Source organism: Carassius gibelio, chromosome A1, assembly GCF_023724105.1.
Source record: "Carassius gibelio isolate Cgi1373 ecotype wild population from Czech Republic chromosome A1, carGib1.2-hapl.c, whole genome shotgun sequence".
Classification (NCBI taxonomy): Eukaryota; Metazoa; Chordata; class Actinopteri; order Cypriniformes; family Cyprinidae; genus Carassius; species Carassius gibelio.
This window is the reverse complement of record NC_068371.1, coordinates 30,522,674-30,537,275: the sequence shown is the minus strand read 5'-3', so window position 1 is coordinate 30,537,275 and position 14,602 is coordinate 30,522,674. Positions and strand designations below refer to the sequence as shown.

The window sequence follows — 14,602 nt, the reverse complement described above, 5'->3', positions numbered from 1 at the left end:
TGGGTCAATGTGTTGGCTCATCTTAAATTTTGTTTTGTTTTTTTCGTCGTTGGGTTATTTTTAGTTATAACCCAACTGTTGGGTTAAATATGTTTCCCGCTTCACTCCGGTTCAAATTTTAACGGTCCAGACAGAGATCAGCTCGGACATCAGTGGCAGCCTGCATGATTATGAAGGGTAAGTAACTGTTAATATAATCGTTTGATGTATATAACTGTTATAACATTAAGTAATGTGTCTGATATGTTAATGATTCTTTTTTTATACGTTAAAAAGTTTGTATTCCCTTTAGTCCGTTTGTTTCCCACAGAGAAAAAGATCGATTGTAAATGAATGGTATTCATGTTTGTTCGCCAGCATTAATACATCTAAAGATTAGATGCAAAACTTTTTAGACAAGTATTACATAAAGTTTATAAAAATGTCTGGTGAAATGTGAAAGTTTGATGAAATCATTAGAATTAAGCTAGAAAAGCTGTACAGACCATTTATCGGATCGGACCAGTGAATTTAGCTGCTCGAGCAGTTGAGCTCACACATCAGTCATGCGACAGATAATAGACTCCGTGAGAATCATTTGAATAAACCTGCAATTTTCTGTTATAAAAGTTCAAAACCCAGACGAAAGAAAAGCGCACAGTCACGAGCCAATCCGCTCTTTCAGTGGACCAAATATACATAACATTAACGTTACTCCTACAACCAACCTTTAAGAGGGGAGTGTAAAACAGAAGCCATATTCATCTTAGCTGACCAGCATTAATTAATTGTACAGTAAATGTGTTTTAATGGTTTATTCATATTGAATATTGTTATGCATCTATCAGAATACCCTATAATTACAGCAATTTATTTTATGAAGCTAGATTGATTGACATCTTTTTGTGTTGTACTAAATGTGTTTATACTTATGTTTTAGACAATGGACTTTTTCGTGAAGGAAAAATTGCAACAATAGAATTTCTGCCTGTAAATTGAAACATTTCAAGGTAAGTAACCTATTTAAATTAAGTTTTCAATTGTACTTAGACCTACACTGTAAAAAGTGTAAAAAGTGATTCTCTATATTTATTCAATAAAATTGTGTCAAAAATGTACAAGCAATATTATTAATTAAATTTAACACATTTTAATTAAGTAGAAATAATCATTAAAAACAAGTAAAATAGCATGAAAAATTTAAGTAAAATTTACACAAAAATATTGATTTCATCAATCAATATTTGATTGGTGCCACCAATCAAAACTCATTTATGGCTCCCATCATGCTTTGCGGCATGAATAAATTATGAGCAACAATTCTATAGTAGCTTCACTGTTAGCAACTGATGTAATTTTACAATATATTTTACAACAATACACTGTATTCATGTTTTTTATTGTAAATGCAAATGCATGATGGGAAAATGATGGACAGTCATGTAATATTATTGTAACTACACTGTAGAAGCATTATTTTACAGACACCACAAAGCATTGTGGGATAGCATTAAAACTGGTACTTTCATATTCTTTCTAACATAAAAAGTCCAGTTTTCTTAACGTTAAAGGAAACTTTTTAAAATATATGATGTTTCTCAAACATTCTTTCAACTTAATTTTGATTTAAAAATTCAACATTCTAGGAACATTGATTTGTAACATTTCAAAAACATAAAAAGGTCCAGTTTCCATATTAGTATAATGTTATTTTAAGGTTAGTAAAACATTCCTGCAACATTCTCTCAGTCTTTTAAACACCTGAATCCTTAAACTCTGGATTACACTGAAAATTCTAGTTTTTTTTTTTTTTTTGAATCACGAGGCTGCTACAACGAATGTTAATTAGTCTCAGAGATCAGACTCTGTACGAGTTCAGATATTCAGGCAAAACAAAGATTATGTAATAGCATAACCAACACCACCTGATCATCTTTTACTTAAGTAAACACTGACCACTATAATGGTAACCGTTAATTTACCCTTTGATTCTGTTTGATTCTGAACTTTAGGTGTCTTCAATAACTCTGTTTTGGGCAGAGGTGTAAAGTCCAGGGGTCAGAAAGTAAAAGTCCTGCCATATTTTTGTTCCACCAATGAACTCAGCAGCTGATTTCATCAGAGGAGGAACCAAGTCATTCCTTTCAAGTCACAAACTAGTCTCAAGTCAAATCCCAAGTCCCAAGAGTTAAAGTCAATGAGATAATTAAATGACGATTGTGCATTAGTGATGAACACATGCCATTATTGTGTGTTACAGAGGATAAGATGCTGATGTTTTATTGGTTAAACTGATGCCACCATCATGGAGATCAGTTGGGCTCTTGACCTTTGGCTTCTTGTGATAGACATTTCTTTGTAAAAGTACTTGTGCTGTTACAAAGTAGTGTGATCAGTGCTGTGTAGAAAACCATTACTTGCTGGTTTTACATTACAAATTAATTTTTAGGCATCTGCCTGTTTTTTTTTCCAAAAAAAAAAAAGTATTTCGTTTAACATATGTTAAGTTTTAAAATAACCAACCTTGTGGAACGGCCACATGCAAATTAACCATTGGTTCCAATAGTTATAATGAATTAATTTGAAATGTGATGAATATAATCTGAGTATTGAAACCAGGTTAAAAATATATTTTTAATTGTGTTCACATATTAAATGGGGGAAATATTACAGATTGATGGATATCTACTTTTGTTATCCTGTAAATCAGAGTATTATATGACAATAGCCTTAAAAAATGATTTTCACCATGTTTTTTGGAATAACATGTTATATATATATATATCAGGCTATGAGTAATATATTTACAAATCCCTCTGTAAATGTCTTGATAATATAACCAGGTACTATTGAAATGAAGATTTCAGACTTGGAGTATGAGAGAAATGACATTTTGAGAAAACGGGCTTTAAAGATTTATCACCAGCCAATGAGATCGCGCATTCAGTCTTTTTACTTTCACAATTGGTTGCTGATAAAAAGGAAATGACCATATTTGGATCCAACAGGATTGTACAGAAGAGAGAGAGCTTCCTAACGGTGCATGTGATGAGAGGGTGACGGCAGAGATTGCGGAGATGTATGTTGATTAAGAACGCAAACTTTTGTTGAATTTATGAGAAATCTACAGACGCAAACAGACGAAGTGTAGTAAAATAATGACCTAAATGTGTATTTCGGACTTTTTTTCACCACAAGTCTGAAAGAAGACATGTTATTGAAGACAAATATCCCAAAATCTCAAAATTGACCAAAAAAAAAAAAATTGTTTTTACCTCGCCTTAATATAAACACACACTGTTATCAGTATTATTTTGGACAAAGTTTTGCACATTTCACTTCAATGTAGCCTACAGCATGCGTCGTGAATTAGCAATGTGGAAACGGTGGTTTGTTACTGCAGTGATATCACGTTCAGTGCTATAAATCTCTTCGTTCCAAAATATTTGGTTCATAACATCAATCTTTGATTCAGGTGTTTGTGCAACCGTGCCCTGAAGATTTAACAAAAGTAAGTAGGAATTAGGAAAGTATGTGAGAAGTGAGATCAAAATTACCTTGCTTGCTTCTTTCCGCCATTTCACCTCAATGCGAGAAAAAAAATGCATTGATTTTTCTGCGAGCAACTTTAATTGGTCTTCAATTCACTGTGAGTCTGTGTAGCGTAGCAACGAGCACAGGCTGCGCTGTTATAAAACCAGTGGGGAAATAGATCTCCTGTATTGTTTATATATTTTGTGTTTCAATGTCTCTATGTGATATAATTATTATTATTATTATTATTAATGCAAATAATTCTAGCCGGCTCAGCCAAACTGCGGCTCAATTTGGCTTAGGAAATTATTGGCTGGCGGCGGCTGAAATTCTTAATGGCGTAAATGGCGGCGCCTGGCGGCGGCTTCGGGATCTAATGTGCATGCATATAATGTTTCATGATCGTCAACTACTGGCCTGGCATGCATAACATAGTATTCTTTAGCATAGGTTTTTTTTTTTTTTGTCCAATGAAATCAATATTTTTTAGTACATTTTGCTTAATTTTTTCATGTTATTCTACTCATTTTGAATGATTATTTCTACTTAATTAAAATGTGTTAAATTTAATTAATAATATTGCTTGTACATTTTTGACAATTTTATTGAAAAATATAGAGAATCACTTTTTACAGTGAATGACTTCCAAAAATGATGAAAAAGGCAAATGAGGTGAAATAAGTGTATTGTTGCATTCCGTCCAACAAAGCTTCCTTTTATTTACAGTGTACTTTTGTTCCTCCCTACATGTCCACATCGGTTAAAGGGTAAATGGTGGGAAAATGTACTCACATTAGCCGCAAATATTGCCAAACATTTTCTGGAGGGAGTGAAAACCAGAGGTGGAGAGTCCAGGGGTCAGAAAGTAAAAGTCCTATTTTTGTTCCACCCATGAACCCAGCAGCTGATTTCACCAGAGGAGGAATCAAGTCATTCCTTTCAAGTCACAAACAAGTCTTGAGTCAAATCCCAAGTCCTCAAAGAGTTAAAGTCAATGAGATAATTAAGTGACCAATTAAATGATAATTCTGCATTAGAGATGAACACCTGCTGTTAACAATCAACATCACTGAAGAAAAGAGAAACACAAGAACTACAATTGACTTTAAGCACAGCCTTGGATGAAATCAACTGGAAGAAAAAAAAAAAAAACTTTGTCACCATAATCGTGGTGAATCCACCATCATGGAGATCAGTGTTTGCTTTAGTTGGGCTCTTGACCCTTTTGATAATTCAAAGTAATTTGCTTTTAAACACTTGCTGTTGTGTTACGTAGTAAACATTAACACATTGCTGAATTAAAAGCTTGAAGTAGAAAATTTAATTGCCCTTTTTTATCTAAAACATTTTAATTAACTTCATGAAGGTGTCTCTCTTTGGTTTGTTAAATTATGTTCAGCAATTACTGAACTACAAAAAAGTCCTATTAAACAAATATTATTGTAATGCTTAAATATTGGGGGAAAAAATTGTACAGGCTCGGGATTTTAGACATGAGCACTTATCATATGATCCTCAACAGTGGTTACAATAATTATTCATGCTACAGTGCATAATCAGTGTTTTTACTATGGTGTTACCCAGCATGCACTTCAACTTGAAGTGTTTTGTTGATTGTCACCATTGTTGAGATTCATATGCTGGGTCATGATGTCTGTGCGTCTTATTAGCAAAAGATTTCGAAAAAAATTATATTTATTACATACATTAGGAAATGTATTCATTATAGTGATTAAACCAACGGTTCCACAAGGTAGGTTATTTAAAAACTGAACATTTGTTAATAATAAATACATAAAATTGTTTTGGAAATAAACAGGCTGATGCCTAATAATTGCTTTATCATGTAAAATGAGCTAGTAACGGTTTTCTGCAAAGCACAGATCACACTGTTTTATAACAGCACATGTACTTTTACAGAGAAATATCTAACATAAAAAACCAAAGGTCAAGAGCCCAACTGAAGCAAACACTGATCTCAATGATGGTGGCATAATTTTAACCAATAAAACATCAGCATCTGATCCTCTGTAACGCACAATAACAGCAGGTGTTCATCACCAATGCACAATCATCATTTAATTAGTCTCTTAATTATCTCATTGACTTTAACTCTTTGAGGACTTGGGATTTGAGTTGAGACTAGTTTGTGACTTGGAAGGAATGACTTGTTTCCTCCTCTGGTGAAATCAGCTGCTGAGTTCATGGGTGGAGCAAAAATGTGGCAGGACTTTTACTTTCTGACCCCTGGACTCTCCACCTCTGGTGAAAACTGGTTTAGTCTGTCTCTTAGTGCAAATGATTGTAGATCCCCACAAAGACTGTAAAAATTTAAACTTGACTTCAAACTCCGACATCAGACAGACGTTGAATTTTGGTTGGAATGAGCACCACACTGCAACAAAGGGTGAAATGCATGGCAGCACATTAAATATCTCAAGATCTCAGCAGAGGAGGATTAAACAACTCCACAAACAGCATTACCAGCTTCACGTATTACTAACCAGACTGACTTTATTTCTGTCGGACGTCTACAAAAGCTCTTATTGAACATTAACAGAGGTTTAACTCTAATGTGTTTAATTTCCATAACATATAACAGTTAAACACCATAACAGTGATTAGTGTTTCCATTAGCTGGGCTCTTAACACTTATTATATCTTTTGTCTTTGCTGTGACAGTTGTGTGTCAAGCACATTTGCAGCATCAAAGAAAGATAACGTGACATGAGATCAGGTGATGGCTGTTATCTGTTAATGGTTTTTACCTTCATATTACAAACACTGTGTTTCTGTCACATGAGATCCAGTGGTATTAAAACATTCAGTTAAAATCTTTTAAACGTGAGCTAAAAAAACTTAACCTATGCTGACACACACAGACATCAACAATCAGCGTATGAATCTCAACAATGGTGACATGCTTCATACAGCAATGCATGCTGGGAGCCATGAGTTTTATACTATGGTGGCTCCCAGCATGCATTGCTGCATGAAGCATGTCACCATTGTTGAGATTCATACGCTGATTGTTGATGTCTGTGTGTCTCAAAAGATTTTTCTCTCAAAATGTATTTAAAAAAAAAATCTGAATGTCTGATCTGAAGGAAGAAAGTATTGTTTCTTGAATATTGTTCGTTAACAATTGGGTCAATGACAAGAAAAATTATCCTCAATCATTTTTCATCATGATAACTATATCACCTTATATTTGTTCATGGCCCCTTTTATAACAAATTATGTGCTTTGGTAAACACTATTACAAGAACCACAAACTTACTAAGCCAAGAGTCAAACTACCCAACTTTATTTTCAAATAAAACATCAACATCTAAATCTCTGTTAATTCTCAAAAATAACTTCTGTAGACGTCTGACAGAAATAAAGTCAAACTGGTTAGTAATAAGTGAAGCTCGTAATATGTGTACTGCCATGCATTTCAACGTTTTTTATGATTTTTTTTTTTTTTTTTGTGGGGGTGTTTATTCCAGCCAAAATTCAGCATCTGCCCAATGTTGGAGCTTGACGTCAAACAGTCGTTGGATTTAGACGTCTAACTGACGTTGGAGTCTACATCCTGTGCCTGCTGGGGAATGATTAGTTTGCGAACCGGATGTCCAGACTGCTTTGATTGGAACTCTTTCTCACAACAGAAACACACATCTTTGATGATGATTTTCTTACTTTTCTGGACATGGACAGTATACCGTACACACAGCTTCAATGGAGGGACTGAGAGCTGTTGGACTAAATCTAAAATATCCGAAACTGTGTTCTGATTATAAAAGGAGGTCTTATATGTTTGGAACAGCATAAGGGTGAGTTATTAATGACATAATTTTCATTTTTGGGCGAACTAACCCTTTAATAGTTTCTTCTGCACACTGTCTCCTCCTTAAAAACTTTGTATTTTGTAATCAGTAAAAAACTTTTATTTTATTTTATTGGTCATCAGTAGGTCCAGAAGCTGGTATAGTTTTATTATTATTACTTGATTTTATGATTATTTTTGTTTTATTATTATATGTTAGGTTAATTTTATTTGAAAGGCATAAAATTTGCCAAGTATGGTAACCCATATTCGGAATTTGTGCTCTGCATTTAACCCATCCAAGTGCACACAAACATCAGTGAGAAGTGAACACACAACCAGAGCAGTGGGCAGCCATATCCAGCGCCCAGGGAGCAATCGGGGGTTCAATGTCTTGCTCAAGGGCACTTCAGCCATGAGTATTAAGAGTGGAAGAGAGTGCTGTTCATTCACTCCCTCCACCTACAACTCCTCCCAGCACCAAGACTCAAACCTGCGAATTTGGGTTACAGGTCCAACTCTCTAAACATTAGGCCACAGCTGTGAACTGTATTTGCACGTTTGTGTGTTTTGATATGAATTGACACATTTGTACATCTTGAAAATGTCAGTTGTATTTTTGCACATTCTTGTACAGTTAAATAAAATATTTAGGGCCCGAGCACCGATGGTGTGAGGACCCTCTTGGAATTGCTCCGTTTCTTATTATTAGGGCCCGAGCACCGATGGTGTGAGGACCCTCTTGTTTCTGTGTCGTTTATTATTATTATTATTATTTAGGGCCCGAGCACCGATGGTGTGAGGACCCTCTTGTATCTGCTTTGTTTATTATTATTATTATTATTATTATTATTATTATTATTCTTCTTCTTCTTCTTCTCCCGAATGAATCTTATTTTTGAGGGCTTTAACATGCTCAAAAAGTCATGAAACTTTGCACACGCGTCAAACCTGGTGAAAATTTTCGTCTGATATAGGATTCAGAAGAGGGTGTGGCAAAATGGCTCGACAGCGCCACCTATACCAAGAAAATCAACAGCCTTCCAGCTATGTTTCACGTACATGCACGAAAATTGGCACACATATGTAACACACCAATACCTACAAAAAAGACTCTTGGAGCGAAATTCTAAACCCAACAGGAAGTCGGTTATTTTTAATATTATGAGCATATTTTGTGTAATTTTGGTCATTTCCATGTGTTGTATTTTAACGAACTCCTCCTAGAGATTTCTTCAAATCAACACCAAATTTGGTATGCCTAATCTAAAGGTCTTTGCGATGTTAAATTGTGAAGATCTTGAGTTTTCGTTGAAGGGCGTGTCCGTGGCGGCATGGCGAATTTCGATGATTCGCCATGAAAAATGAAGTTGCTATAACTCACACATACAATGTCCAATCTGCCCCAAACTTCACATGTTTGATGAGATTCCGAACCTGAACAGATCTACATGCCCATATTCAGTTATAGTCATAGCGCCACCTATTGGCAACAGGAAGTGACATATTTTACGCTGCGACGAACTACTCCTAGAAATTTTATGACATCAGTGTCTTTTTTGTGGTCAGTCTAATCTAAAGGCCTGTGCGATGTTCAGTTGTGAAGATTTTGAATTTTCGTTAAAAGGCTTGTTCATGGCGCCGCGACGAAGTTCGATGTCTCGCCATGGGAATAAAAGATGTTATAACTCAGGCATAAAATGTCCGATCTTCCCCAAACTTCACATATGTGATAAGAGTCCTGACCTGAACAGATCTGCAGGCCAATATTCCACCGGGTGTGGCAGAATGGCTCTATAGCGCCACCTATACACTTTCAACGGAGTGCGCCTCGAGCTATGTTTCACGTACATGTACAAAAATTGGTACACACATGTAACGCACCAATACCTACAAAAAAGTCTCTTGGTACGAGATCCGGATCCCAACAGGAAGTCGGTTATTTTGAATTTTCCCTTCAAAATTGGTGTTGTTTTTGCCATTTTCAGGGGTTGTACTTTAACGAACTCCTCCTAGAGATTTATTCAGATCAACACCAAACTTGGTCAGTGTAATCTAAAGCCCTTTGCGATAATAAATTGCGAAGGACTTGAGGTTTCGTTAAAGGGCGGGTCCATGGCGGCCTGACAAATTTCGATGTTTCGCCATGAAAAAGGAAGTTGCTGTAACTCAGACATACAATGTCCAATCTGCCCCAAACTTCACATGTTGGATAAGACTCTTGACCTGAACAGATCTACATGCCAATATTCAGTTATAGTCATAGCGCCACCTATTGGCAACAGGAAGTTACATATTTTACACTGCGACAAACTACTCCAATAATTTTTTTGAGATTAACATATATTTTGTGGTCAGTCTAATCTAAAGGCCTGTGCAATGTTAACTTTTGAAGATCTTGAGTTTTTGTTAAAGGGCGTTTCCATGGCGCCATGACAAAATTTGATGTCTTGCCACAGCAAGAGAAGTTGTTGTAACTCAAGCATAAAATGTTCAATCTTCCCCAAACTTCACTTGTTTGATAAGAGTCCTGGCCTGAACACATCTGAAGGCCAATATTCCATTATAATGATAGCGCCACCTGCTGGCAACGGTAAGATTGGCACATATATGGGATATACTTTGATATATTCCACTTATATTTAGGACATTAAATGCATATTTCTCAACGTTCACCTTTTTACTAAAGCCACACGATGGCGGTGAGCCCGGGTGCGAGGGCCCGTTCATCGCTGCTTGCAGCTTTAATATTATTATTATTATTTTTCTGAAACTTTCTCGAAAAGTCATGAAACTTGGCACACACGTCAGAAATGGCAAAAGATTAGGTATGCAATGGTTTGCTAAGGTGGGTGTGGCAAAATGGCTCGACAGCGCCACCTATACATTTTCAACGAAGTGCATCTTGAGCTACGTTTCACGTACTTGTACGAAAATCGGTACACACATGTAACACACCAATATCTACAAAAAAGTCTATTGTTACGAAATCCAAATCCCAACAGGAAGTCAGTTATTATTTTTTTTCTCATCAAAAATTTTGTCGTTTTTGCCGATTTCGGGGGTTGTACTTTAACGAACTCCTCCTAGAGATTTATTCAGATCAACACCAAAGTTTGTCAGTGTAATCTAAAGGCCTTTGCGATGTTAAATTGCGAAGATCTAGAGTTTTCATTTGAGGGCGTGCCCGTGGCGGCCTGGCGAATTTCGATGATTCGCCATGAAAAATGAAGTTATATGAGTTATATGAGTTATATGAAGCTATAACTCAGACATACAATGTCCAATCTGCCCCAAACTTCACTTGGTAGATAAGACTTCTGCCCTTAACAGATCTACATGCCCATATTCACTTATAGTCATAGCGCCACCTGCTGGCAACAGGAAGTGGCATATTTTAAAATGTCCAATCTGCAACAAACTTCACATGTTTGATAAGACTCCTGACCTGTACAGATCAACATTCCCAAATTTAGTTATAGTCATAGCGCCACCTGCTGGCAACAGGAAGTGAATGCTTTACGCTGCAATGAACTACTCCTAGAAATCTAATAAGATCAAAATTGTGTTATTGTCAGTTTAATCTAAAGGCCTTTGCGATAGTGAATTGTGAATATCTTGAGTTTTCGATGAAGGGCGTGTCCTTGGCGACGTGACAAAGTTTGATGTCTCGCCATGGGAATAAAATTTGTAACTCGGGCATAAAATGTCCGATCTTCCCCAAACTTCATATGTGTGATAAGAATCCAGGCCTGAACACATCTGTAGGCCAATATTCCATCGGGTTTGGCAAAATGGCTCGATAGCGCCACCTATACACATTCAATGGAATGCGCCTCGAGCTATGTTTCACGTGCATGTACAAAAATTGGTACACACATGTAACACACCAATACCTACAAAAAAGTCTCTTGGTACGAAATCCGAATCCCAACAGGAAGTCGGTTATTTTGAATTTTTCCCGGCAAAATTGGTGTTGTTTTTGCCATTTTCAGGGGTTGTACTTTAACGAACTCCTCCTAGAGATTTATTCAGATCAACACCAAACTTGGTCAGTGTAATCTTAAGCCCTTTGCGATGTTAAATTGCGAAGGTCTTGAGGTTTCGTTAAAGGGCGTGTCCATGGCAGCCTGACAAATTTCGATGTTTCGCCATGAAAAAGGAAGTTGCTGTAACTCAGACATACAATGTCCAATCTGCCCCAAACTTCACTTGGTAGATAAGACTTCTGCCCTTAACAGATCTACATGCCCATATTCACTTATAGTCATAGCGCCACCTGCTGGCAACAGGAAGTGGCATATTTTACACTGTGACAAAGTCGTCCTAGAAATCTTTTGACATTATTGTATTTTTTGATGTCTCGCCACAGCAAGAGAAGTTGTTGTAACTCAGGCATAAAATGTTCAATCTTCCCCAAACTTCACATTTTCAATAAGAGTCCTACCCTGAACACATCTGAAGGACAACTTTCCATTTTAATGAAAGCGCCACCTGCTGGCAACAGGAAGATTGGCACATATGTGGAATAAACTTTGATATATTCCACTTATATTTATGAGTTTAAATGCATATTTCTCACCGTTCATCTATTTACTAAAGCCACTCGCTGCCAGAGAGCCCGGGTGCGAGGGCCCGTTCATCGCTGCCTGCAGCTTTAATTTAAAATATATTTGTAAATGTGTTATTTGCATATATGTAATGTACAACAAAGTAGTTCCAAAATATGGTTGTATTAAGTCATTTTTAATAAAAAATACTAATGTTAATTAATATAAATAATTAGCTTAACTGTTGGGTAACTTTTAACCCAACAGGATTTTAACCCAATGGGTTGGGTTGAAATAAACCATAGATGGGAAGGTGCTATACCAACCCATAGTTGGGTTACAGGTTGAGTTATTTTTAACCCAACGTTTTTAGTGTGTGGTAATTAATTACAGGGATTTGGTTTTGTGTTTAATCAGAAGGTCAAGTTTTCATAGTTGGACCACAAGTCACCTTAGAGAAATTATCTGGACTTGAAACAAGAAGTTCTGCTATGGACATAGATCTCATTGGGATCGCCAAGAACAACAATGAAAGTATGTCAAAAGTTTCAGTGTGAAAATAAAAAAAATAATAATTAAAAAAAAAAAAGAATCACTAAACCATATTCCCTTTTTTTTGATTGTTTTACATTTACCGTAGTTTCTGTTTCTGTTTCTGTCACACAGGATCAGCTGCTGTGGCTTTCATGAGCTACAACACGATGGAGAATCTACTGAAGCCAGACTTCTTCAACACACCAAAGGACACGATTAAAACCATGATGTCCACTGTGATCTCAGCTACCCTTCCCAAAACCACCAACACTAAGCTAACTAAACCAGTCAACTTCACCCTCAAACACATCAGAGTGAGAGACTGAAATGTGCTTTTGTTTTATCAGAGCACTGATGAACATCTGAAAACATCTAATATTCAGTGTTCTGATATTTTCTTCATCTTTTGCAGAAGCTTGATCCCAGCAGTTCTCTGTCCTGTGTGTACTGGAATATCAGCGAGTGGATTGTAGATGGTTGTTCTGTTTTTAAGACCAACAGCAGTTACACTGTGTGTTCCTGTGACCATCTGTCCACATTCGCTCTCATGCAAACCAGCCGCCCACCAGAGGTATGAGAGCATTTCTCTTGAAAACTGAAGAACAGCACAGATTTGGATCTCATGTTCTCTCACATGTTTTCTCAGAGCAACTCACTGCTGGTTATTTTGGTGTGTGTGATTGTGGGGCTGGTGTTCATCAGTTTGGCCCTATTGACCTTTGCCCTTTATAAGTGGAGTCCTCTGCGTGATTGGATGCGTGGTTGCGTTGTGCTGAACCTTGAAGGCTACAACAGAGAAGAGTGAGTTTATTTATTTATTTATTTATTAAAGAAGGAATTAAACCTGCATGGGGCTTATGTAACCTTTCCGCTATCTGATAAAAAAATATACTGCATACAAAATTAAAAAGTTAACATTAAATAACCTTTCAACACTGGCTCAGTATATTCCATAATAAATCCAGACATAAAGTACTTTTACAGTTGTTTACACTTAGGTCCAGTTCTAGAAAGGCATCTCAGAGGCAGTTTGTTTAATCTGTAACTCTTCTATTTCCTATCCTTTGATGGAATGTTCAAATGAGCCAAAACTATTCAAACACAAACTGTCAAAAATTCAAATTTAAACAAACACAGGATGCCTTTGATCTGCGGTAAGTCTGAGTAATTGTCTACATAGTACTGCTCCTTTCAAACTCCAAAGCTTTAAAACTGTATCCAACGTTTAGGCCCAGCTTTCTCAATCCAGCATCAGAATTTCAATTTCATTTTTTTTTTTTAAATAAACAGGAAATGTGCTTTTATTCTATATGGAAGAAAAGTAAATCCTCAATATTAACTTCAGAAATTTAACTCTAGTCTTTTTAAACACTTTTTCTTACCTATTTATTATGAACACACTCCATTGTAGTTTATGAATTTCAGAGGTTAAATTGGTCAAAGTCACTGAGCTCGTCTTGTTTCATTCTTGTCCAGGCTACGCAGCAGTACAAGAAGTGCTTCAGGTGTCTTTGCTGTAGATGAAGACTCAACAACAACAAAAGCTTCCCAAAAAACACAGAGGAACACAACTTCATGTTAACCTTAGAATGCATGAACCACAAACACATTACAAATGCATAAAGGGGGTAAAAATGGAATGAAGAAAAAAACTTATTGAAATATCTAAAACAATTGATTATACAAATGTTTTAATATATCAAAATCTTTATTTGTCCGTTTTAATATGTGTATGTATGTATGTTGTTTTTATGCAGTTATACTTTTCCTAAACAGACTCCAAACTAATTTAGATCTAAATGATGTTCTCAACTGAAACTTCACTCTCCACATTTCTCATAGATCATGTGATAATGATCTTTTGAGGCAGAGACAGAACATTTTGCATCAGATGTGATGCTTTCTAAGCATATCTTTTGGGCAAAGTTCAAGCCTCTTCCTTTGTTTGGGTCTTCAGCTGTCTTTTGCTGTGGCCTTTCTCCACTCATCTACTGCATCTGAAATCATATGCATCTGACAACTTCATGACTGTTAAAAAAGTATACAGTTTGGGGCAAATATCACCAACCATGAATGTGATTGGTATTGATACAATCGGAATATACTACATCCACCGCCAATTTAGCATCATTGTGTGAGCTGTGGAGTGTGTTGTGTGCTTTTTTTTTTACACCAGATTACTGTACCTCACTCC

At 36.2% G+C, this 14,602-nt stretch overlaps 1 protein-coding gene across 1 annotated transcript in view; it reads left to right on the top strand.

Annotated features, from left to right (window-relative positions):
• Positions 1-13,213, top strand: part of LOC128024958 (adhesion G-protein coupled receptor G2-like) — a 56,976-nt gene extending 43,763 nt beyond the window's left edge. The window contains exons 5-8 of the mRNA XM_052611267.1: positions 12,292-12,408; positions 12,541-12,722; positions 12,821-12,979; positions 13,055-13,213. Of these exons, the coding sequence (XP_052467227.1) occupies positions 12,292-12,408; positions 12,541-12,722; positions 12,821-12,979; positions 13,055-13,213 (617 nt within the window). The remainder of the gene's footprint in view (positions 1-12,291; positions 12,409-12,540; positions 12,723-12,820; positions 12,980-13,054) is intronic.
• The last annotated feature ends 1,389 nt before the right edge of the window (positions 13,214-14,602 follow it).